The 27,883-nt window shown below is 37.2% G+C and overlaps 1 protein-coding gene across 2 annotated transcripts; it reads left to right on the top strand.

Moving 5' to 3' along the window:
• The first annotated feature begins 765 nt into the window (after positions 1-765).
• LOC127856117 (heparan-alpha-glucosaminide N-acetyltransferase-like) lies at positions 766-27,239 on the top strand. Of its 2 annotated transcripts, none has more exons than XM_052392111.1 (17): positions 766-883; positions 4,293-4,462; positions 7,295-7,425; positions 10,897-11,012; positions 12,091-12,160; positions 12,686-12,755; positions 12,888-12,982; positions 13,285-13,392; positions 13,805-13,953; positions 15,004-15,116; positions 15,568-15,689; positions 15,982-16,108; positions 20,540-20,626; positions 22,192-22,266; positions 23,190-23,260; positions 23,540-23,652; positions 26,000-27,239. In XM_052392111.1, exons 1-17 carry the CDS (start codon positions 835-837, stop codon positions 26,173-26,175), a joined length of 1,842 nt encoding a protein of 613 aa, XP_052248071.1. In that variant the 5' UTR covers positions 766-834; the 3' UTR covers positions 26,176-27,239. The 2 variants fall into 2 exon arrangements, with proteins under 2 accessions (XP_052248071.1, XP_052248072.1); XM_052392112.1 differs by lacking the exon at positions 766-883 and adding an exon at positions 2,002-2,050.
• The last annotated feature ends 644 nt before the right edge of the window (positions 27,240-27,883 follow it).

Genomic DNA, 27,883 nt, shown 5'->3' with positions numbered 1-27,883 from the left:
GGCCCATGAATTCAAACATTTTATTGAATTCCCTGATTGGCCCATGAATGTAAATACAACCCCGAAATTAGCATTATCTCTTAATAAATTATACATACCGACCACATTTAACTATAACTTGATAAATACATTATCAAATGCGTTCGTATAAACACACTCGCGCAATATTAATTAGTTTGTGTAGGCTAAATAAAACAGTTTATTGTTTCCGTGAATAAATATATGCCGTTCTGATTACAACATATAATCACTTAATTCGTTTTCAAATACTTGAAACTGTTTTTGATATTATGCATTCACTGAAAGACATTAACAATGGTGCGATTTCCGCACTGTTTCCGCTGCATATACTTAACACCAGAAATTTTGGTCAAAATCCATCTTAGACATTGACATTGAAATAATAAAAAAAGGAAATTAAAGATTCGTCGCGCATAAAACTCTGTGTCCTCGTGGCTGCATTATTAGATCTGGGCTTTTTAAATTATGTAAATGATACACGTTTTTAAACACATATTAACAAAATCAGCAGATACATTCCGAAGTTTTCAATAAATTAAGCGTTACAAATGCGTTATAAATTAAATCAAGTTGAAGCGATAATTTTTCGAAATGTATAAACGAAACTTTGTTTTCTGTATTTATGTAAGGAACGTTTATATTCCCCTCCCTTTCATGTACGAAAAAGTTACACACAAGAAAAAATTCTAAATAAGGCAATCTGTGAACAAGTCCCTTTAACCGTCATTTATCACCGCACCACAACCTTGTCGAGTGGCTGTCAGCGTATCGACTACAAACTGTAGAGTAGCGTTTCTAAAACTGCACGTCAGGATGTTCAGGCCTAATATACTGGCACTTTTACTTACCTTCGTTCACAACGGTTAGTATTTTAATTCTTATTGTATTGTTGGTTGTTCTTTGATCAAGTTTTAAATCGAGAATTCATATAATGTGTTTTAAACAAGTTTAATGACGGACGTTTAGATTCAAATGTTTACATCAATACATTGAAAAATATCGTAAATAACAACATAACGTTTTGGGGGAATTTTGAAACGTCACACATAAATAACGACTTCAATCGTCTCACGTCAGCAAAGCCAGTAATTATTTTAAAAAAATCTAATCATGATTTTTCTTTTCTTTGAGATTTCAGTTCTTGCACTGATTTGTAAAACGTATTTTATAGCTTTTGGTTGCTTTTTTAATTTCTTGTTAATTACGATTGAACATTAACTTATTTGTTTTCATACGTGTGCATGATTGACGTATTCACGTAACTGTCAAAAGTAATGAGTAAAATGTATTTTTATTGTGCTTGCTTCTTCATAAATAAATATGACTGATATATTCCTAACAATTTTGCATAAAATAAACTTGTAAGAGCATCTGAAGATCTCTTATCGTCTCTTATCGGACTCAAACGGGTGTACGGTACACATTTCCAGAGCTTATAAAACGTAGCTCGCCACAAAATTCAGTTCATATAACATAAATAGCTTTGTAAATTTCATTTGTCTATCTTAAAAACTTTATGTTTGGTTTGATGTACATGGATTCAGGCAATAAATCATTAATACTGTAATGTATGGACGGAATGAAATTCATTTTGCCACCTTTCAAAGTTATATGAATTAATACACGTGCGTGTCACTAGGTGCTTAAAGCATTTTGTAAGTGTTTTTATCGTGATTGCTAGCGAGACCTAGGGAGAAAATTGGACATCACAAGACAAAATATACAAAAGACCCTATAAAAACAATATATCAACAATTTAAATGTGTGCAAGAAATTGCGAAAAAAGTGAACATAAGTAAAATTCGATAGCCCAACACGCTCGTTTCGCTTATCTTCTTTAAAGTGGCGTTAAGGTAAACATTGTCATAAGTTAACCGTACACCTATGTCAACATACTTGTTCCTTTATGCATACGTAACTCTTTCGTTGATTACAGGTGACTTTTTAGGTCTTAACGCTGAATAAAGTGTCGATGAATTCCACAATAGCTGAGATATGAAGGCGAACCCTCTGGATTACTGGATTAAATATAATGCGCTCTTCATTCAAACACTGATAACACTATCATTACAATTTTTATTTAAAGATACCCGTACGACACATACTATTTGAAGTGTCAACGTCTAAATGCGTATACACAGTGACACCTTTCTACATACGTATCTTTAATGTACTGTATTTCAGCGTACTCCGGTTACCGATCTTGACTTAAGTTGTAAAGGTCTTGCATCAACAAAATCTCCTTTGTCAACGCCAATTTAACACTGTCTGACGTAATAACGTGGTGCTGTCTTGGGCTTATTATAACGAGCTAGCAATTCATATCTTTCTATACAATGCACTGTAATGACGCTGTGCATAAAAGCTTAACTATGTAAGTTTATTGATTTGCTCTTCAAAGTTCTGGATTGCATTGTTTTGATTTAAATCGCTCAAAAACGCATGTATATAATGACATGAAACGGCCCTAAAAATGTATTCATATTGTAAGAAAATGAAGTGTTCCAAAGAAAAATCTAACAGAATACAAAAAATAATGTATGCATTATATTAACATAGCAAACATATTTATTCTAAATTAGACAAATTTTAAAAATTTCTGTTCATAAAAATAAAACAGTTTTATATTTAGAAAAGTCTTGTTCGAAACGTATTGTTCATGTGTCGGTTATCGTAAGGCAGTTCTATGCCACTTGATTTGTTTGGTCAAAGTTAAAGAACAATTACATATTATAAGGGTTATTGTTTTTAATTTTTAATAATAAACATATATTTTTTGACAAATCCTTATTTATATCGCGTGATAAATTTAAAAAAAAAGTTTTTATATGTAATTAGCCATGTGTCTTCCATATTTTGAACTGCCCATAGGCATTCAACACTGGGAGTGGTTGTCGTGGGTCTATATGTAAGCGCAAAATTACTCACCAAATTACTACTTATGGGGTAATTCGTCGCTTTGCGACTAGGGAACCAACGAGAACGCGCGAGCACGTTACCAAACAGCGAATTCAAGATGTCAGGTTTCGAGGTTTCGATGCCAGCTCTAAAAACTCATATCGCGAACTCGCATCGTTATATTGTGCCCTAGTATCATATGTTAACGTTCTCGCAGGTGTAAATATAAAGATCGAAAATACGAATACACGAGACGATAATTAGAAATTTACCTCGCAATATATTTTCCCCTTATCGTAATCATGCCTCGGGATTGGAAACGAATGGCGGGATTTCCATATCCTCTCTTCGACGAATTTATTTGTGCCCTTCGCCATGCCTTGCTTAAAATGCATCACAGATACGTGAAGCTCTTCAGGGGCGTGTCCATCTTTGTATATGCTTTGAGTGTTACGTGGGTTGATTCATATGCAAACGGTCTTGTTGACGTCTATCTCTAGTCCTGTCTTCTTCAAAACGCTTAGTTTTTCTGCATTATATGTATGCGGAAACAAGAAATGAGGCCAATGTAGTCTGCGTAGTCGATGACCTCAATCTTAATTGTTCGGGTCCACTGTTTGGCCTATCCAATATTTTCTTCATCGACCAGTCGATGACTATCGAGAATATCTTTAAGAAATGCAAACAGCGTTTTCAATATAACTTTAAAGAGGGCGGAGATGTCATATCCTTCTTCAAGTGGTATATGCTGTTGTTTTGTAGGCTCCGGATTACATTATTATATAATACACGTGTGTAATTAAAGAGTTTTTTTTATTTCAACCAGTTGGCATATATAGATAATATGATTACATTAGTATATATATATATATGTTTACATATACTTAACAATTTTTAGATGGAACACTACGAGCTTTTAGATGTGCTCGGTGTAAAATGGTAATGCGGAAATTGAATTAACAACGTATCCTTTTAGGTACAAATTTTGTGCGTTACATGTGCCGCTCAATTGTTTATTTCCATTACTCGCCATCAGTCGTTTTATGCTGTCATAGTTTTGACCGTATGAGCTAAAAACTACATACATTCATACACCTGTATGTTGACTTTAAAGTCTAGTTTTAGATCACAAAGCGTAAACTCGACACTTGCACTTATTGACGTATTCCATATTGAAGTGTTTCCTTTTTCATTTTTATTTACTATATGCTTTCGTGTTGTTGTTTTTTTCATCGCTCGCGACCTACTTTGAATATCATAGCCTGACCTTGCTGCGGTAACCCATATCTGATTATTCTTATACGGATATTAAATAACATTAAGGCTTTGTAGGGTGTTCATTCTGTCATCATGCTAAAATAACATGTTTGCAGGGCACGGCTTGAAAGAGTTGACTCCAGACGAAAAGCAGTTCGTTACTAACCATAACAATTATCGGACAAACGACAAACCGGATCTCTCTTACGACGAAGGATGGTTGACCTTCAACAACTCCGTGACATTTGACCTCCAAGTGTATTACCACAATCAGGAATGCTGGAAGGTAATATAAGTCATGAATTTGTGCAGTTCAGCATGCTCAACAAATAACATTACAGATATATATAATACTGAGTTTGTATTGTGTAACTACAATACTTAATGTATGATGTAACCGTGCGATAGAGCAGCAGTAATTACATATAGTTTACTGTATTGTAACTTAAAATATGTCTGCAATCTTATATTGTGTATGTGTCAGTGCGTTTCAACTATGTATATTATACATAGACTATATACCCTGCTTATATTCTGCTCTAATGTATACAATTACATTGAGGATATTTGTTGGATTCGGTGGATTATCGGTTTTAATTCACGAGTGATCATAGAAAATAATATTTCAAAGGTGGCGCAGCCACGAGTGAAATTATATATTTTCTATGATCACAAGTGAATTAAAATCGATATTCTACCGAATCCAACCAATTTTCTTTTTATTTTATGTTGTTGTTTTTTATACAGTTTATATACATTGTTAAAAAGTTTAACTAAAGAATTTCGCTGGGATAATGACGTCATTTCGTTAAAAAAAAATAACGTCATTTCACAGTAAACAGAGAAAATTACCAATAATTTTCACTGTTAATTTTCACTGTTTCAAACAGTGAAATTATCAGTTCTTATCCACTGATATTTCTCTATAATCCACCGGAAAGCATACAATAATTTGCTAAATTGAATATTTGTTGTATATTTCTAGTTCGATTCTCAAGAACTGTTTACATTGTATTTTACCGATATGTTTACCAGCTGTTAAAACGCACGCCTGTGTGTCTATTGTCTATGCCTGTGCGCCTCGGTGTACCTGGCCAATGTACCTCACGGCACCACCTTAACGGTCAAGTGTCTATTGTCTATGACAGTGCGACTCGGTTTACCTGGTCAAGGTACCTCACGGCACCACCTGAACGGTCAAGTGTCTATTGTCTATGCCTGTGCGACTCGATTTACCTGGCCAAGGTACCTCACGGCACCACCCTCACGGTCGAGTGTTTATTGTCTATGTCAGTGCGACTCGGTGTACCTGGCCAAGTTACCTCACAGCACCATCCTCATGGTCAAGTGTCTATTGTCTGTGTCAGTGCGACTTGGTTTACCTGGCCCAGGTTCCTCACGGCACCACCTTCACTGTTAAGTGTCTATTGTCTGTGCCAGTGCGACTCGTTGTACCTGGCCAAGGTACCTCACGGCACAATCCTCACGGTCGAGTGTCTATTGTCTATGTCAGTGGGACTCGGTTTACCTTGCCCAGGTACCTCACTGCACCACCTTCACGGTTAAGTGTCTATTGTCTATGTTAGTGGGACTCGGTTTACCTTGCCAGGTACCTCACGGCACCACCTTAACGGTTAAGTGTCTATTGTCTATGTCAGTTGGACTCGATTTACCTGGCCCAGGTACCTCACGGCACCACCTTCACGGTCAAGTGTCTATTGTTTGTGCCAGTGCGACTCGTTGTACCTGGTCAAGGTACCTCACGGCACAATCCTCACGGTCATGTGTCTATTGTTTATGTCAGTGCGACTCGGTTTACCTGGCCATGGTATCTCACGGCACCACCTTCACGGTCAAGTGTCTATTGTTTATGTTAGTGCGACTCGGTTTACCTGGCCCAGGTACCTCACGGCACCACCTTCACGGTTAAGTGTCTATTGTCTATGTTAGTGCGACTCGGTTTACCCGGCCCAGGTATCTCACGGCACCACCTTCACGGTCAAGTGTCTATTGTCTATGTCAGTGCGACTCGGTTTACCTGGCCCAGGTATCTCACGGCACCACCTTCACGGTCAAGTGTCTATTGTCTATGTTGGTGCGACTCGGTTTACCTGGTCCAGGTATCTCACGGCACAATCCTCACGGTCAAATGTCTATTGTCTATGTCAGTGCGACTCGGTTTACCTGGCCCAGGTACCTAACTGCACAATCCTCACGGTCAAGTGTCTATTGTCTATGTCAGTGTGACTCGTTGTAACTGGCCAAGGTACCTCACGGCACAATCCTCACGGTCAAGTGTCTATTGTCTTTGTCAGTGCGACTCGGTTTACCTGGTCCAGGCACCTCACGGCACCACCTTCACGGTCAAGTGTCTATTATCTATGTCAGTGCGACTCGGTGTACCTGGCCCAGGTACCTCACGGCACCACCCTCATGGTCAAGTGTCTATTGTCTATGTTAGTGCGACTCGGTGTACCTTGCCAAGGTACCTCACGGCTCCACCTTCACGGTCAAGTGTCTATTGACTATGTCAGTGCGACTCGGTGTACATGGCCAAGGTACCTCACGGCACCACCTTCACGGTCAAGTGACTATTGTCAATGCCTATGCGACTCGGTTTACCTGGTCAAGGTACCTTACGGCACCAGCCTCACGGTCAAGTGTCTATTGTCTATGTCAGTGCGGCTCGGTGTACCTGGCTAAGGTACCTCACGGCACCACCTTCACGGTCAAGTGTCTATTGTCTATGTCAGTGCAACTCGGTTTACCTGGCCCAGTTACCTCATGGCACCACCCTCACGGTCAAGTGTCTATTTTCTATGTCAGTGCGACTCGGTGTACCTGGCCAAGGTACCTCACGGCACCACCTTCACTGTTAAGTGTCTATTGTCTATGTTAGTGCGACTCGGTGTACACGGCCAAGGTACCTCACGGCACCACCTTTACGGTCAAGTGTCTATTGACTATGCCTGTGCGACTCGGTGTACATGGCCAAGGTACCTCACGGCACCACCTTCACGGTCAAGTGTCTATTGTCTATGCCTGTGCGACTCGGTGTACATGGCCAAGGTACCTCACGTCACCACCATCACGGTTAAGTGTCTATTGTCTATGTCAGTGCGACTCGGTGTACCTGGTCAAGGTACCTCATGGCACCTCCCTCACGGTCAAGGTCAACACCACCTTCTGGACGGACATGGAGATACGGATGGATGTCATCATGCAGGATGTGCAGGCCACTATCTGCAGGTGGGTCCGTAAACTCAGAGATCACTGGGGGCTGACGAGGTCAAAGCGTAGTCCGTTTCGCTACGACGTCGGGTATATGTTTTACAACGAAAACATTGTGTAAATACACTACTTAATCAGGCGAGTTTCATGTTTTCTGGTGTTTATGGATTAGAGAACGGAACATCCAGTAATGGTAGGTACTTATTTTCAATAAGAAACTAATAACAAATGCGCGCAGTTGCATCCTTTAAGTTTATTTTGAGCTAAATATTTTGATTTGAAGCAATGCATAATGTGGTTATTCTGCTAAAATAGCCAATTACGGTAACTTAAATTAAATAAAACTACATGTTACTTTGATTCGGTGTACATTACACATTTTCAAGTACAAAACAGGTTACGAAAATGTATTTCAATTATTCAAATGCTTTGATTCGAAGTCGCTTTATGTATAGGTTTCGCACAGAGTATGTATTGGTTGCGCAACGAAGTACACACATAATGTATAGGTTGCTCAACGAAGTTTCTGTGTCCATTTTAGGACATATCCCATGCAGTTTGCAGTTACTGCAGACTGTTATTTCCCAGTGCAAAATATGCCGTGTTTCACTGTGCGCACGAAAATCCAAACGAAAAGGTTGAACCCGGTGAAAGCCGACAGAGCCCGGCTGAGCCCCGGTATACCGTCACTACGCCGGCACTCAGCGGGGCTATACCGGCATCAGACCCCGACAGAGCTGCGGCAACGCCCCGCTTTAATCGGGGACAACCGGGGCTCCACCGGGAAAGTATTGAAATGTTTAATACCTCCGGGATGAACCAGGGGTGTCCGGGAATGACCGGCTTGGAACTGGAAACAACCGGGACTGCACCGGGAACAACCGGGACGGCACCGTCAGAGCACCGGTTTACTTATGTAACGTAGCTATAAATGGACTCTGCCGGCATTCACCGTGGCTCCACCAAGACGTTGCCGTAGCTCTGTCGGGGTGTTTTTGGGCCCTTGTGGAGCTAAGGTGCCGTCGCAGTTGTTCCCGGTGCAGTCCCGGTTGTTCCCGGTGCCACGCCGGTCGTTGCCGGTCCTACCCGTCGACTCCCGGTTCATCCCGGAGGTATTAAACGTTTTAATACTTTCCCGGTGGAGCCCCGGTTGTCCACGTTCATCCCAGTGGAGCACCGGTTCATACCGGTAGGGCCTCGGTTCATCCCGGTACATGCCTGATCACGCACTGGGGCTCCGCCGGCATCAAAGTGAGACTGGGCCTTAACCGCATTGTAACACGATGTTAATTTACCGGCCGTCATGTACGCAGTAAACAGTAACCTGTGACAGAAGCCCACTGCCACACCTTTACAACAATGTATTGATTAGACAATTGCGAATTTGTGCCATCGGGGTCCTACTTTCCACAACTTACGGCTGTTACAGGTGTGGATTTTACAGGTAAAATCATGTATACGAACATGAAATTCATCTCAAAATTAGTTGACGATAACCGATTTTCAAGAAAATCGCTTTGATATATACAATGTAAAAAAATAAAAATCCGTATGAGATAAATAATGATCGAAGTTGGGACATGGGATGTACTTTGACATAAGCAGAGTTTCGAGATAAGCGAGTTGGGGATAACGAGAATCAAATGTTATTTGATAAAGAGTACCGTATGCTGAAAACCTATCGTCGGTCTCTATCAAAATGAAAGTATAAGGGATTGTCACAAGGTGAAGATGCGTCATTTTTATTGAGACCGACGACATTAGGTTCTCGAGTCTATACTGTCATCTTATATATGGATTTTCGATTTTAATCGTTTCCTTTGGCCTAGTCGTGAATTTAATTATATCATAATAATGTGCATTACCATTACGACTGTGCGCTTCGGATCATGTTGTGCCGTTGTTACTACCTCTTCCTAAAAAAAACAACATCCCGCCACTCCATGACTCTGTATTAAAAAACACTTTTTTTTATTTTGCCTTTGAGAGATAACCAATACGTCTTCTGTGAGAAACGCATACACGCTAAAGCGTTGTCGTAGCGAGGCTTATACGTATACTGTCAGAGGCATGATCATGCCTAATAATAATATTTAGCCTTTATTTCTGATACCTGTGTCACCCTACACATTTCTAAACACACCAGTGGCTTCACGATACATAGATCAATATGGAAATTGTAAAATTGTGTCAATTAAACACAGGTGTAAACCTTAATTGCATTTTTAAGTGAAACTTGACTTCGGTTTGATAAATCAGCGGTATATTTCATGTTTAACCGCATAAACCAGACATATCTTGGATTATAAATTTGATGTAACAGACCAATGAAATGTCATTGTGCTTAAATTCATAGTTTTTTTATTAGAAAAGCAGAATCTTAGCTGTTTTAAACACAATTTTCGACTAATCCGTTCTCGATGTCATGTGTATTTAAACAATGTTTTCGTAGTAAATCATATACCCGACGTCGTAGCGAAACGGACTACGCTTTGACCTCGTCAGCCTCCAGTGGAGATTAGACTTGTTCCCAGCATATCATATAGCAACATCCGCTCACAGATTGACTGGTTCCGAATATAGATCTTCTACCAATTTTTGTCGTCAATTTAACCCCGTGATGATAATTGATTGAATAATCTGTTGTTGTTTTTTATTTGTTTATTTTTTTTTTTCATTCTAGAATTAATTTTCTTTTATCTGCTTCGGTGTTGACAGATAATGATATATAACAAATCTAATTGTGTTTATTTTTTTTCTTTTATCAGACAAATTTAAAATTAAAATTCCCTCCAAGTCTTTTTTATACTTGTTATGTTAGTGGTAAGCGTTTAAGGTGTTGTAAACCTTGCAGTAGTTTGAGCTCTTATAAAAACAATGCGGTCGGCCATAGAAAAGCATATGGCGATTTTCTATTTAAGTATTTCTTTTATTGTTGATGGTTTAATTCATAAATAAGTTATCTTGGTTTTCACTTTTTACAACAAACAATTACTATTGAACTCAGTTATTATGACCATTGCAAAAAGTTTCGTTAACTAGGAAAAATAAATCAAAATCCGTCGATAATAATGTAGTTTTTGTGACGGTGGTGATGATAATTAGTTGTGTACCTCACGTTATTTTTTCATTATTGCTTAAATTACGTTATTTTTTCATTATTGCTTAAATTACATAACTTTGGTACAGAACCAAACAAGGAAAACGTTTTAAATCCCAACGTTGCAATGTTTTGATTGTCAAGTGGTATCGGGGATACAAAATCAATGCTTCTACTTATTAAGATCGCATCCAACGAAACCGGCGGCGTGAATTCAAAAATCATGATAAATCACCAATAACTATGGGTTTTTTTTTAAATAAAAAATATAGGAATGCTAATGTCATAACCACTAAATTTTACTGTTGTTTTATTTGTGTGTTTTTGTGCGAAAAAAATATTCACTTGTAATATGGGCGTTTTAATAAAAAAAGTACACACAACTTCAGATTATCCGAAAAGTTTAGAGAGAACGGCGACTATTGGTTGTTCTTCAACCAGTCCGATTTCGAGACTTCGTCATGTGACCTTTCGTTAGCTAATGATCCTGCATCAGCAGAGTTACGTAAGTTGGTTGCTCTGTTAATAACTTATTAGCGTTGACTTGTGCTTATTTGTACTTTCATTTTATTTGCTTTTCTAACAAAGATCGATAATTGATGTAAAACATGTTTATAAAATGCGCAAAGGTAAAAAAAAGACTTAACCACGTGACGGCCCTAGTCGTTATGTCTACTGGAAGGGACAGTTGCACCCCGACCAGTAACGTTAACAATGACGTTACATTTATTGCAATGCAACATGTCTCTGGAATGTCAATCAATAAGAACAAATGATAATTAAACATGTAAATATAAACTTATCATATTTTTAATAAGAGAATTAAATACAAAGAAAAGGTGTTTGCTTTTGGGCTTATGCCGTAAAATAATTTATCGGTAAAGTGAGAACAATGACTCATTTTCATTCGCGTTTGCGCGCGTAAAATGTTTTTGTCTCTTTTACTCAGAAAAATAGTTCGTCGTATTACTGTAAAGGAAAATCAATATCATCTATTTATTACCCATGAGTTGTGGCATTCAGAAAGCTTGAATGGAGATATCATCACGTGTGTCGAGTTATGCGAAAATGTTTCTTATGCAATATGCGTCCAGTGTAGCACCAGACCGGTCTGCGCATCGGCGAGACACGAGACCTTACGTAACTTTAACCCATTTATGCCTAGCGTCTAGAAAAAAGGCCTTGGCAAACAGCGTAGACCCAGATGAGACGCCGCATGATGCGGCGTCTCATCATGGTCTGTGCTGTTTGCTTAAAGGAATTTGTGTAAGAAATATTCTTAATACAGAAATAAATATACTAGACATACCTAATTTTGGAAATAAAATAGTACAATTTAGAAGGACGGGAGAGTCCACTAGGCATAAATGGGTTAAGGCTGACAGGGTTACTCCGGGACAGACTTCGCGGATGCGAAGGCTGATCAGGAGCTACGCTGGCCGCATAAGGCCTATGATACATTTTCGAATGACGGATTTAAGTATATGATCATTTCAGCGTTGACGTCGGTGTTGAACGTAAACAGGTGTAAAATCCATTATTAATTCGAACTCCAATTGCTTGACATGTTTGTCATATTTCAGCTATACTGTACGTGGCTGCAGGGATAGTCGGGCTCTGGATCATTGTTAAAATCTTCGCCTGCGTCTACCGGTAAATGGACAAGTACCAGTATAAAAACTGTCAAACGTTAATAACATAATACAGCCCCATAACGTATTTTTTTAAAACCCACATTTATATAGATATGCAAACATCTGACAATGTGAACAAGGTGTTGTTACATTCAAAGAATGTATATTAATTGGGTTGCTGCTAGTTTAAATGAGTATTGTTCTTATCGTCGACTAAATTATTGTCGATGGTAGTCAGATGGGGTGGGGTTTGTTTTTATCGCGAATTGAGTGGCTTGCGAATATATCAAATATATGGTTTAAAAAACGTGTAGCATATTCTTTAAACATGCATTTGTCGTTTAAAGACTAAAAATTTCACCAAAAGTAAGCTTCAAACCCTTCTAGTAAGTCTACATGTTTATATACTTTTATCAGTTACTACATCACGGTTTGTTAAGTATGTATGTTATTGGCATTATATATACGCAATCGGAATTATAAGTAAGACTTCACATTTACTTTATTGGTACGATGCGCTTTTAAGCCTTATGTTACTTTCCAGGAAGAGACTCTCGCACAAGAAGGAGTACAGTGTAGAGTCCTACCTAACACAGCCACCTGACAAAACTATGGTAGCATGACTTTTATTCAAGGTTCCACTTTATTCAGCTTCACATATGGCTGAACATGAAAATCTATCACGAAACTTTACGCACATGAATTTAGCCCCTGTTTTCCCAGATGGCGTCTCATTTGGTTTGTAGGAAATGAAACCCACGGAGAGCACCATCAGGGAGGAGATCCCACCCGACACCCACTCCAAGCGGCAGCGTCTGCATTCGCTCGATACTTTTCGCGGGTATCGTTGTGATCTTTTTCTAATAAATATATACATGTACTGTTTAACTATGCGTTTACTACAAAATATGTACAATGCAGGGGGAAAGATTAAAAACAACAACATTTGATAAAGTTGGCCTTTTCCGTTGAAATTTGTTTATTGTATGAGCACGAGATCAAACTTGACTGCATGGGTCTAGTCGTTTAAACGTTTTTTGTTATTGGTAAAATAATAAGAATAACAACATTATTATTACATTTTTTCATATTATTATTATTATTATTATTATTATTATTGTTATTATTGTTATTCCCTCTCAGGCTGAGTCTCTTGATGATGATATTTATTAACTACGGGGGTGGAGGGTACTGGTTCTTTGATCACCCGCCTTGGAACGGCATAACCATAGCGGACCTCGTGTTTCCATGGTAACAAGGCTGTCATTTATTTGACACAAATATTCAATAATGTAAAAAAATGTGTCAGTTTCACACGGTTATGAGTGTGGAATCGAAGTTAGAGTCTTCAATATAGGTATAAGGTAACATATGTATCTACACGATGAACAACAATGTATTCAGTAAGTATCAGTAATGTAAACAACGCAACTTAACAATGTAAAATATTATATGACATTTGTGACTGTGGTGTGAGCGTTCCTGTCATTGTTAGTTATATAACAGACACTGGTAAATGAGCTTCCATTATATAATATAAATATACCACAGACAAGTCAGGTCAAAACGTATTAACTAGCATAGATGAACATCATCACACTCACTTAAATGTTATTGCTATACTTTATATGTCTATGTGCTTGTTTATTCATTATACCAACAGGTTTGTTTTCATCATGGGCGTCTCGATGAATTTCTCATTCCGGTCTATGCTTAAGCGCCGGAAGTCGCGAGCTGCCATCTTGTGGAAGGTTGTACGACGCAGCGCCCTTTTGTTTGCTTTCGGAATCGTCATGAATACAAACTGGGGACGTAGGTGCTTTTAACAATGTGGTCGTTGACACATTCACACAATAACCTTTTTTTCAAGTATATAAAGTAAAATTTGTGTTTATTTGTTTATACTTCCACTGGAGTGACCTGCCTCATACAGACGCAGCTAAAATAGAAACATTTAACACAATATGAACCGTGTCATGCGTAAATGGGTCATATGCCATATGCGGTCGCGTAAAGTCCAGACCAGCATGCGCATGCGTATAGTCTTGTCAGGAGCTACGCTGTCAGCTGATGAGACTACGAAACATTGCGTAACGTTATAGCGGACAGCGTAGCTCCTGGCCAGATGGCGCGATCGCGCAGTCTGGTTCGAAGATGCGCTAGTCGCATATATCATAAGACCCATTTTCGGTAGACTCTGCTCATATCAAAAAAGCAACGAAACTGAACAAATATCTGAAAATGCCAAGCAAATGATAACATTTATGTTGTACTTTTTATTAAAATATTTTAGAAACTACCAATCACATTCCAACACTTTAAACGTAAAAATAAATATTTTGGAAAGTGGTACAAAGTATAAACTATATTCTGTTAACTTATTACTGATTAATGCTTATTAATCATTTTATAAGAAATAGTGCATGTTGAAATGTCAACACATCGGTTGGCGATTGTCGTCGAATAAGATAATTGCACTTCATTTCTGTTATACACTATATTAAAGCTAGACTTGTATGTGGTATTAATCTTTCAAATTATATAAATAACGTTTACGTGGACCTCATGTGCTTCAAGTGTTATACTAGTATTTGGTAGAGTTGATGCATTTGAACCATTATTAGGATTGTTTCGACGAAACCCTTAACAATGCTTAAACATTTGTGTACACATTAAAGCAGCAAACATGCATACATATACAAGGAAGTCAAAAGACTAATTGCCCTTACAAGTCAACCTACATCGAAGAGACAGCATGTGCAAAAGACCTATATTAAGTTTTGCCATGCAGGGTCTTGAAAGAGAGGTTTGGCTGAATTCGCTATATCTTGTACATGTGCGTGATGTTTTTATCGCTGACAGCGGTGGACCTCCGGAAGCTGCGCATCCCCGGGGTGCTACAGCGCCTGAGCCTCTGTTACCTGCTTGTCGCCGCCATGGAGACGGTGTTCGCAACAGCTGACGACCGCGGAAAGGTACGTAGGATTATCAACGCGACTGTAGTAACGCGACATTAGGCACGCGACATTAGAATCGCGACAATAAAACGCGACATGAGATGTGTTTAGCCAAAATTGTTAAGATCCGGGTTATAAAGAACAATCCGAATCAATATTGTGTATTTAAACCAACCTCTTAACGCTGCATACGTATTGATTAATTTTCTGTTTCGATATCTACCGTGTGAGTCGCAAAAGGTTCAATGAAAGTTGCCTCGGTGGACTCGGTGCAAGAAAAGAATTTATAACTTCAGTTCATACATTTGTACGAACTGTAGCATACACATATAAACAACACGTTGCAATCATCGATGGTGTGCAATTACTACTTAATAAATACTAAGACGGCATTTGAACCGCTTTATCGCGTTTGACTTATCACAGAAATGGGTATTAAATTTTGTATTTAATGGTCTTTTATTGGTAGGAAAAACCATGGGCGTGGTGTCGTGACGTCATTTACTTACTTCCGGAATGGTTGTTAAGTCTGAGCATGCTAGCCGTCTATCTGGCATTGACTTTTGCTCTACCGGTTCCTGGATGTCCGACGTGAGTGTTTAAAAAACTTTATGCAAGAGGAATTGTATTCGTAACGATCGAAAATATATTGATGCAATTTTACAGGAAGTTAATGCATGAGTAAAAATCAATTATCGTAACATAGAACATATGCCAAAACAAACATTTCAAGTACCAAAAGGAACTACAAAGGCGTTCTCTAGCTTAGCATACTTTGATCTCCCTTCAAGACATGCATGTCCGTCCAACTAATCACGCGATCCGTCTGACAGTTTCAATGGATCAAATCCTTAGGAAATAACGTCAGTGGTTCTCTGTTCAGCGGTTACATAGGCCCAGGAGGACTGCACGAGGGCAAGACGCACGTGCGCTGCACGGGAGGAGCGGCAGGCTACATAGACCGACTGGTGCTGGGGGACTCGCACATTTACGGCAACCCTACGCCCAAGGTAACCTGCTGTCGACAATGGATACCGAGGACTTATGCTAGAGCTAGACTCGTGGATAACTGATTGCTGTTACACAGCCGTTACCATGTGGAAGCGTATAAAACATAACCGCCATCATAAAAAAAACTATAAAAATATACATGCAGTTTAGTTTCTCTTGTTATTTTGTTTAAATATTTGTTTAATTATTTAAAACAGTATAATTTACCACCAATTGATTTTCTGTTGTTTAAGTCATTTTCTTCTGTGCGTATATCCTGTCTATATATACCAAGTGATCTTAGTACCGTCCCCTTAAATTTGCCGATAAATTACATAATTAAGCACTGTAAAAATTCATGTCAGTTAAATCAGCAATACATTTCTTAATCGGTTACCGGTTGCTTGTTAGAAATAAACTTCTATGGAAACATGTTATCTACACAATAGTTTAAGACGCCTTAATTTCATAATATTTTATTATTGACCAAATATGCTGACATAACATTCTTCAAAACGACTTCTACTTCATAAGTGGCAATTAAAATAAATCACTGAAAAAAGTGTATATTAGTTCTGAACTTCTGAGTATACGTCTCTGCTTTTTAGTAAACGAATAGTGAAAGTATAAGTCTTATTTGCTTCACTATTTATATACTGCATTACAGTTGTAAAGGCGTGCGAAACGAAATACATTAATTTCCATCAAACTGCAAGAAGTTTACGAAAAAATGTCGCCAGCAGTCAATTTGATATGTTAAAAAGACTACATTCAAAATGATACATTATTCTGTTGTTTTCATTCCCATAATGTGGTTAAATATGAAAGTTTTAAAGGGGCCTTTTCACAGATTTTGGCATGTTTTGAAGTTTGTCATTAACTGCTGTATTTTGATAAATGTAAACATTGGATACAACAAGCTCCAGTAAAAATGAAGAATAAAATGAAAAAAAAAGAAGGTTAAAACAAAGGTAACCCCCAGCAGGGCTCGAACCACTGACCCCTGGATTCCTGGAGTAAAAAGTCTACCTTTTATACCACTCGGCCATTGTTCCGAATACATTAACAGATGTATTTTATACTTTATATAAGCAATCCTCGTAGTTTCACAAAATATAACGACATCATCAGAACTCTCAAAATTATTAATTCTTTTCGCGTTGCAACGCTTTATAATTTTCGGGTTTTTAAATCGTCAAAAGATGCATATAATGGCTATTTAAGGGCATGGTTAATTCAGTATTACTGTTTATTCACAAATATCATAACTAAAACAAACATTTGTAAATCTTTAACAACTTTTTTCAATTTTGTCAATTTACCCAAACGTGAAAAGGCCCTTTTAAAGGAAAAAACAAGATATGTATAAAAGGGAATACTATACAGTACAAGTCAAACACAATCAAACAATTTATACAGCTGAACATAATGAATGGCCATACATGTACACGCCGGGTATGCGAATACTTCGTTGACGGATGGCACTTCACTAACAGAGAACAACAAAAGCCACGCGCGAGAGGTGAGTTCTTCAGCTTTTTTGTATTTATGTTCTGTTTATTTGGTTTTTAGACACAGAACATTGTTTGGGTGATTAATGGTATAGCACTTCGTATTGCGAAGACAGAAATTCGCGGAAAAACGGTGAATTATTTTTAAAAAAAACGATAAAATTCCATCGATAATCAGCATGAATTGAATGATCAGTACATATTTTAACAAAATAAATATACTTGGAAATAAATCAAGAACGTGCTTACTATTCGAAATAAAAGATCAATATATTCATTAATGTTACAACATGTTACATTTTAGTTTACTAATGTATTTGAGAAAATTCAAATGTTTTAAGAGTCGCATGCTTATTTTACATCTGCACTTCGTTTACCGATCATCTAAAAAACAATGGCACTTCGTTTCCCGACATCTAGACACTTTTTTCCAGATATAGCACACTCGTTTTTTGTGAATCAAAAATGCAGATTTCGCTGTGGAATACTGTTAAAGTAAGCAGGCAATAAATAAAAATGTATGTACTTAGTACGCAAATAAAAAACGTATTACAGAAGCATGTTCTTATCCCTTTGAAATATGATTATGATTTGGTATAAATGTAAAAGAGAAATGTTAAACAAATCGGATATGTCTAATGAGTAAAATCTATATGACCATATATTTTAAATTATGTTCTAAACGGTTGATCTAAAGCATTTATCTTTATGTCCAAATGAAGGTACTAAGGGTATTTACTTATATATTAGATAGCATGTCATGAATAATCACTCTGCTTAAACTGCCTCTCAGAGATTCATATCAGCAGCGATGCAGGTCCGAAATTCTATTGGAACTTTTTGGCCCTACGCCAGTAAACGAAAATAGCAATAAAAGAACGGGCGGGTCGATTTAATCACACGACAGTCAGGGGCGTAGATAATGGGGGAGGGGGCCGCCCCCCCCCCCGAATATTTCGGCTAGTCATCGTTATATAAATAAACGTAAAGTCACAGTGGTGTAAAAAGTTATGCATATCCGTCTTTGTTTTAAATATAAACACAACACATGCTGCATATGATTTTGCATTTAAGTGACACAATTATTTATTGCAGGATGAGTGAATCGGAGCTTATGAATGCCGCCGACGGTTCGTTGTTGGACATTAGTTTAGTATTTTAAAGTCTGGCACTTGTGGCCTTTTACACAATGCTCCACAATTTCCGAATATTCATCTGTTTTGTATGTAGGTGATGTACAATAGAAGCACCTATACTTCGAAAGAGTCTTCTTATCCATGGGTTCAGATCCTGTGAAAAGACAAAACAAGAATACATTTGAAAGAACAGACGAGACGAATACCCCCACATGCCGCATTGACACAGAATATTTTACGTGTTGTCTTCACACAAAAACAGCGGACACCATGCTCAATGTTTAAAACGCACTAAGTGACCCGTGACTTAGTTTTGACCCCGCATGGCCCATGTTTGAACTTTGCCTATACATCATCAAGATACAACTTCTGACCAAGTTTGGTGAATATCTGATGAATACTACTTGAATTAAAGAGCGGACACCATGCTGAATGTTTAAAACGCACTAAGTGACCCCGTGACCTAGTTTTTGACGTTTTTTTAATGTAGAACAAATGTGTATTTGCCTCATAAAGACCCCTTCACTACCGTTATCTAGAGCCCTGCTATAAGTAAAATTAAACATGATTGTGTTGATCCGCATTATCCGTTGTATTTTCATTTCTCTGAATCTCAAGTTACCAATAAAAAACAAGTTCATTGTGTACACATTTATTTAATAATAAATATTATCTTATTTGAAAATTGCAATTATAATAAACATAGTATAAATAAATAGTAATGTGATTTTTGAAAAATATATTTTCAAAATGTTTCGTATGAATAGCCATAATATAAATAAATGCATTGGAAGTAGAAGATAAAACTCAGTTATTAGAGTGCCCGCTTTGTTGAAAGTCTCTGTAAACTGAAGTGCCCTTTATCGGTAAACAAAGTGCCTGCAACTTTATGTATGCAACCTATTACAACATGCACTATCCTTGTTTATATTTCATTGAATACTATCAAAATTTCAGTATTTGAAGCTCAGTGATTACTCTACATGGTGGAATAGCAAACAATTTCTTGCAATAATTCTAAGTAGTTTTATTGTGTTAAAATGTTTACTGTTCATTAAGTTTATGCTGTTTTCCGATCGAATTTTCTATTTTTAGGGCAAAAATGTACCATTCTTCCGTGAAATTGTGTATTCCCAATACAAAAGGATACACCATTTATCAACTCGACCATGTGTCTTGTCTTAAAAACGAATCTTTAGGATATAACTTTAAATAAAACAGAGGAACTTACCTCTCGCGCGTGGCGTTTGTTGTTCTCTGTTAGTGAAGTGCCATCCGTCAACGAAGTATTCGCATACCCGGCGTGTGTATCGTAAAGTGTGTGTGTGAGTGTGTTTAGAAGCATATGAGTCCCTTCCGCGCCTGATGCTGCATTATGTGATGATCCGGAGTGTGTCTCTGCACTGATGCCTATTTAACCCTTTGCATGCTGGGAAATTTGTCGTCTGCTTAAATGTCGTCTGCTGAATTTATAAAATTCGCATTTTTTTCGATTTTTTTTCAAAGAATACTATCATAATAGCAAACAGTTTGGATCCTGATGAGACGCCACGTTCTGTGGCGTCTCATCTGGATCCAAACTGTTTGCAAAGGCCTTTAAAATTCGGTTCCCGCACTGAAAGGGTTAACCTACTTAACCCTCGACATTTTGGAACAATTTTAGATTATAAGTGCAATGTCCAGCTACTAGTATTTAATTTTATATCAGTGTGCCATTTGTTATTATGGGAAGCCGGAATACACGAAGTGAAACCACCTGTCCGGTATGTTGATCACCAACTAATCGCAGTGAATATTGTTACAGGCTATATATCAGACCGAGGCGCCATATGACCCGGAGGGAATACTGGGCACGCTGTCTGCCGCCTTCCTCTGCTTCCTCGGGCTCCAGGTACACCACATCCGGTCCCAATTTTGTAAGCTAAGACTGGCGCACATATTTGTTTAAATTCGATTAACTTTATTGATTGATGCAATTGTATAGCTTTTTATTATGAAATAAACCGTATATAATGAAGTCATAGACATCATGCATTGCTTTTAAGTCTGCCTAAATAAAGTACCTGCTGATTTCAGTTGACGTTTTACGCAGTTCCGTTTTTCGTTTTATACCGCACATTTAAAATATAACATAACATGTAATTGTAAAAATATTTATCAATTACCTATTTTGTTCTCTTTTTTATGATATTTTGATGAAATTTAAATGCACAATCTTCTACAGGTTTACATAAAGTTAATCACTGTTATTTAACAAATCTACAAACAAATGTATACTAATCATATTTGTTCAACAGTATTTATAAAAGAATCGTAATGATATACATAAAGTTACATCTTTTTTCCTGATATGAGTTGATTCTCGTTCATAATTGTTCCATTTTATTATATAACCTATCGCTTGACGAGGTCCAGAATGCCTTATCTGCCGTCTTAGCGTATACCGGTGTAAAGATTTGACCTTTTGGCTTATATGATTCAGGGTTTAAATATTTGAGTCGCGTTCTCGGAAACCCGGGCTTAATGCATGTTAGTGACTACTTTCGAAACTCGATAATATCTAAGTCGGTCGAACCAACTACAAGATGCTCTTGTCTTATGCAATCTTTAAAAAAAAACACAAGCTGACATATTAATTAATCACACACATAACAAATCACACACATATAAACATAGTCAATGTCGTCAACATACGTAACATACATAATGCATATTAAATAAATAGTTTTTAACACTTGGCGATAATAGTATTATTAAAGGGGCCTTTTCACAGATTTTGGCATGTTTTGAAGTTTGTCATTAAATGCTTTATATTGATAAATGTTAACATTAAATTTTAAAAGCTCCAGTAAAAAATCAAAAATAAAATTTAAAAAAGGAAAAATAGTAGCCCGCAGCAGGGCTCGAACCAGTGACACCCGGAATCCTGAAGTTTAAACGCATTAGCCAACTGAGCTATCCTGCCAAGCATACATAGCATGCGTATTTTATACGTTATATAAGCAATCTTCGTAGTTTCACAAATTTAAACGACAAAAACAAAACTCTCCAAATTATGCAATCGTTTCGCGTTGCAACGCTTAATAATTTTTAAGATTTTTAAATCGTCAAAAGATGCATATAGTGGCTATATTAGACCATGGCAAATGTTCAGTAATACTGTTTCCTCACAAATATCATAACTAAACCGAAAATTTGCGAATCTGAAACAACTTTTTTCAAATTTGTCAATTTACCAAACCGTGAAAAGATCCCTTTAATAGTATAATGTACAATATTTTCACCTTAAAACAGTTGCCTTTGATCATGTTATTCATTAAAATTCCTTCTCATTTCAAAAGCTTTATGAACAAAAACAGCCAGATTTTTTATTACTTTAACATTGTTGGATGTCATTAAATCAATATATATGCATGAAGCCCAGAATTCTCAGAACGAGGCTCATGTTCTTCACAGGCTGGACGTGTGTTCATGACATACCAGGACCACAGAGGGCGCCTCGTCCGTCTAGTTTTCTGGGCGCTAGTTACGGTACGTTAACGCACATGTGTAAAGGAATTATTTTTCGATTTGTCGTTGTTTATCGAGTAATAAATAACAACGATTCTTTAGTCCGGACGGCGAAGAAAGTTTAAACGAATTGATAAATGTCCTATATCGCGCACATGAGAACCGATGATACTGAACTGTTCAAAGCAGCTTTTGTGATATTTATTTAATAAATGTGACTTCTTACCTTGGGTTTTCCTGGAGTACGATCATTGGAACAAGTGTTTTGATGCTGATTTGGCAAAACATGACTTATTGAGTGTTCACAAGGTGTAACTATAGCCATATAAGGAAAACTGCCCTAGTCCCTTGAAGCCATAGTTTTCAACGGACCGGAACCAATTTCGACCTCGACTGAGATACCATGATAAAAAATGTTCCCAGCAACTTTTATGCATATTGAACAAAAATGAGACTTTTTTGAGTTTTTAAGTGGTTTCATAATAGCCATACACGGAAAACTGTAACGCTCCCTGGCAATGTTTGTAAATGGACTCGACCCATATTAGAACTCAAGAGTTACCACAAGAACAAACAACAAATGTTAATGAAAATTTCTTTACTATTATTTCGAAACTGAGACGTTTACATCTCCAACGAAATGACCTGTATTTTGTAGTTACATATAAGAAGATTTTCCGTCAAACAATGAACTTGAATATATTGACTTATCCATTATCCGATTCTAGAACTTTGTATGAAGGGTTTTAGTATGAGTATGAGAGGGGGGATGGATGTTCATTTGTCATATAAGAAAAAATGCCCCGAAGAAGCCCATCTTAAAAGCGATCTATGGAATAATATGCAATCGCATGACGATGGGATAACGGGTAAGTCGTGTATGCCACTCTTTGACACAAACCATATTTACAAACTAATTTATGTTCTTCATTTATATATTTTAGGGTGCTATCGGGGCCGCGTTATGTAACTGCTCAAAAAACGACGGAATCATTCCTCTCAACAAGAACTTGTGGTAAGTGTATCGTCCGAGAAAAACATGGACGAAAATCGCATTCGGCGCTACTGGTTTACTAGGGTTATAATTGGGTACAATCACATTTAATTTATTTAAAAAAAAAATAAGAAAAAATAAGTTTAAATTGCTTCATTTCTAAAGTTTTTTTTTAACATTAAATATGATAGTTATAAAATTAGCATAAGTTTTGATGACCAGAGATCGAGCTGTAAGTACGCGAAAATGTTGTTGTTGCTGTAGTTGTTGTTGTTTGATGACTGTTAGCCTCGGTTTCAGGTCAGTGTCCTTCAGCCTGGTCACCGCTTGTTTCGGCTACTTCCTGTTGGCCTTCCTCTACGTCATAGTGGACATCCTTCAACTTTGGGGCGGGGAACCATTCATTTTCGCAGGTGTGTATGACGACATAGTTTGTGAATCACATTGGCGTCTGGTTTGTTACGTTTTCCTTAACTACATTAAGTTACAACCTATTTGTTTAGACAAATTAAACTAAAAGGTCGAGTTAGTTTCCTGAGAATAATCAGTAAGTGGTGTCTTTAAAAGATGTTACGTTGGGATCAAACCACATGATCTCATGGTTACATCGCAAACACTATATCCACCATTCAGTGCGTATAAATTATAAATTAAGTTGTGGAATGTTTGACTTTGACCACATGGTAATAACGCGTCTATTCAAATCTACACACGCGTGGTTACTAAATAATAATTTGCAATAGGCTCACATTGAAGTAACTTAACCCATTTATGCCTAGTGGACGCTCCCATCCTTCTAAATCATCATGCGGCGTCTCATCAGTGTCTGCGCTGTTTGCTTAAAGGAATTTCTGTAAGAAATATTCTAAATATAGACAAGAAATATCTTTAAAAAAGATATACGGCGTAAATTGTTTAATGAATGAGATCAAGGATAGCGTATGTCTTTTTCTGTGCAGTTCTTAGCTGCATCACACGCAGTACGGGATGTTACGCGGAGTTTTCGCGGCTTATTTTACATTATAACATATTTCTGGTCATAAACCTATAGATACAAAACAGAAAACCAAAAGAAGAATGGAAGTGAAATTTAAACATATGAGTTAACCGGCCACACGAGAAGTATCCGTATTTATAGGCGCGTTCTTCAAACAAACCTGTTTTAGTGGTTTGTCGGGCATTGCTATTTGATTCGATTATTAACAGTATCGAGAATCATCGTGCTCATGCTTAAAGTGATATTATGGGCATTTTGCACCGTTGAATTGAGCTGAAAAGAATTAACAGGTCAAAATAGTTAATTAAAATGTGGTTACTGATCAATTATCTGCAACTCACCTTGCTACCAGTTGTTTATAAAAATATATTTTATATTCGATATTCTTACGTCTTTATTATATAACGATTATTTTACTGGCCGCGAACTCCGGTGATGACCTGTATATAAATTCTGAATGTCCGCGAATTGACCCGAAAACTCGCGGGTTGAAATGCAATGCTTTAAAGTGAGGCCTCGCTTCCACTGCTCTTTATACTTTTACATGTTAACATGTTGACAGGAATATGGAAGTAAGTACTAAATATGAGAACATAGCCTTTTAAGTATAAAAGCTTTTGCGCTGGTAATACTCTGAAAATAAAAGGTGTACGCACAAACTGTATTGATGTCGAGAATTGAGTGTAAAACTGTTCTATCTATTAAGCCTTTTCATTAGAGATAAAATTGTTTCATACAGTAAAACAGTGTTACAAAGACGCGGATATGTTTCCAATGTTCTGGTGGTATACTCAAATCAGCCAATGGAATAAATGAAGTGTATTCATTCGTACCTAGCCGCGGGAAATTTTATTTGAATTGTATTGGACACTTACAAAGGTCAGGCTAAGGTGAAAAGCTGGCTTAATACAGCTTACGCCGAAAAAATATATACTAGACATCCCTAATTTTGGAAACAAGTTGATCCAATTTAGAAGAATTAGTGAGTCAGCTAGCATAAATAGGTTAAACTTGCTTGCGGGTGAAACGTTTATGTGCCGTAGGTGTGCAAACTTCAAAGTGTATTCGGTCGTTCGGTCCCTGAGGCTGCATCTATTATCTACCGGAGATCCGGAATACAGGCTATTGCACCTAAATTAGGAAAATGTAACGATTCACTGAATTTTGCTATCATATGCCAGGATTTTTGACCCGCTAAAAAGAGGGGTCAGAAAAACTTACAATGTCCGAAAACTAAGAGTAAAAACGGTATTAATAATATTGTGATAACGATTCTGTGTGGAAAACGGGGCTTATTTTGTCATCTGTACCGTGGGATAGATACGCAGCAGATCCCATAAGAACAAACTATGTAAACCTAAAAGTGTACGTTGAAAGGTTTACGAGAAATTCATTTGACGAGGTTGTTTCGGCGGACATGCACAGACAAAAGTCCATGTAGTCCGACCAAGACACAGAGACGAACGGATGGTCAGACAGACGATGATTCTAGGTCCCCTCTACTTCGTTATATATAGTTTCTCAACTTAGTACTTGTATTATATGTTTACTCCATATATATTCGCAGTCTTTTTCAATTTTACGTTCGTTAGAATAAACGTAACACTTCAGAAGATTATGAGTAAAGTTCAATGCAATACGTGGAACAACTATTTCGAAGCTTAATTGCAAAACAGTTGTATCTTCTAAACATCTCCGTATGAGATACGATATTTTCGCACTCAACCCTCAATATGCTCATGAATATGATCTTCGTCTCATAGGCATGAACCCGCTGATCCTGTATCTGTGCCACGACATCTTCTATCGGTTCTTCCCGGTGAATTTCCACGTGGATCCCGTGCACTGGAAGCTGCTCCTGAAGGCGCTCTGGGACGTCATCATCTGGCTCAGCCTCGCCTTTGTCCTCTACTGCAAGAAGATCTTCATTGCTTTGTGATTCATAAATCAGTGTTATATGTTGTAAAGTAACACCACTGAAATACGAACATTGACTCATTTGTAGTCTCTTAAAAATCAAATTAAATTAAAAACCTGTCGTAATAATTCAAGTTTTAAAGGCTTTGTTTCAAAGTCCAAGATACTGATGAATACCAAGCAGCACAAAACCAAAACATACTAGAAGTTACTCGCAGGCTGTTCTATTTGTCTGCTGGCTGCATATTGACATTTTCACTTTGCTACTGAGTTGGAAATTAATAATTATGTGAATTCATTGCTGTTAATTTAACTTGTATTCTTCTTCCATTAATATAGAAAAATTATTGGATGTTCGTTCTCTGTAGCAAGAATACTGATCTATTTGTCTTTTGATTCGCCGTTAATTTCTGTTATGTGTGAATGTCGTTCATTTATTTTGCTTTCTATTTGGTTCATATAAATTTCCATGCTTTGTGATCGTCTTACATTCATGTCGATAACTTGGCATCGTTTCCGTTTATGCAATTGCACTGAGATAATTTGCCTTTTATGTCGATGTCTTCAATTCATGCGTATTCATTGAGGACGTTGTTCATTCAAATCTAATGTTTGCGATCGTCGTCCACTCAGTTTTTTTTGTTTGCTATCGTCTTCCATTCAGGCTATTAAATTTGTGTTTGTTTTATAATCATTTATTTTGGTTTCTTTGTTTTAATTTGCCTAAGGTATTTTTGTAACAAATATCCTTAATTTTATAGACGATACATCAAACATAAGTGTTGTATGTGGGTTTTCGTCATTATTTAAAGAACTGACCCATGTAAAATGTTTGAATTTTATGTAATAAACTGATTTAATTTTCGGAGATTTAGCTTAATAAATCTGAAGAAAAAACAAATAATAGACTACATGTATACAAAATACATAAATAGTATTTTGTAATTTAGAAATGCATTAACCATTTCGAAGTGGTGGTCACATCGATAACAATACACTTCCTTTATTTGCTGTAAACTATTTGACCTGTCGCACGTTTCTCACTAGTTACATATCGCCTCAAATATAAAATATAGATGAGTCTGAGGCGTGCCTTCTGTGTTTATTTCTTGTACCCTTTGAGTTCCGTTATTGGGTTTCGTTGAAAGATGAACTTAAGGGTGCATTTACTGTGACAAGGGGCTTTGGGTGTAATTTTGACAAAGAACATTTTCATATTTAAAATATTAACTTTACGAAATAACGGAAAGGCTAGAACTAAGTACCAGTCGGAAACATGTAAAGGCCATTGTTAAGAATGCATGCATTTTAAAAGCTGCATCATAACGTTTTTTAACTTTCGACCTGTACATTTGACCTTGACCTTTTAACTAAACGACTTGGGCCCGACACTTTCTCAACGCGGTGAACATATGTGATTTATTACTTTTCAAATGATTCATAAATATTAAAGTTACAGGTGTGCAAGCAGCAGTGTTCCCAAATCGGAAATTTGAATTTGCATTATGACCTTGATTCGGTCAAGAAGAACAGTTCTTGAACACCATAAAGTGAACATGTGTGGTAAGTTGCTTAAAAAGAGAATGGTGAATTAGAACAATATTGCTTGGATTTTACCTTTGACCTTAAGTTTGACCTTGACCTTTTAGCTATGGATGTTGGTCTTACACGCGACACGTCGTCTACAGATGGTGAACATTTGCGCATTCTGAATGATCAATGGACAGTCC

The sequence above is a fragment of the Dreissena polymorpha genome, chromosome 13 (genome assembly GCF_020536995.1).
Source record: "Dreissena polymorpha isolate Duluth1 chromosome 13, UMN_Dpol_1.0, whole genome shotgun sequence".
Lineage (NCBI taxonomy): Eukaryota > Metazoa > Mollusca > Bivalvia > Myida > Dreissenidae > Dreissena > Dreissena polymorpha.
This window is presented reverse-complemented; position numbering and strand designations above follow the sequence as displayed.

Excerpts from the sequence above, each read along its gene's own strand:
- LOC127856117 (XM_052392111.1), top strand. The coding sequence starts at position 835 with ATGTTCAGGCCTAATATACTGGCACTTTTACTTACCTTCGTTCACAAC. Across the intron at positions 20,627-22,191 it reads TCTGCTTCCTCGGGCTCCAG|GCTGGACGTGTGTTCATGAC; the intron begins GTACACCACATC and ends TGTTCTTCACAG. Across the intron at positions 22,267-23,189 it reads TTTTCTGGGCGCTAGTTACG|GGTGCTATCGGGGCCGCGTT; the intron begins GTACGTTAACGC and ends TATATATTTTAG.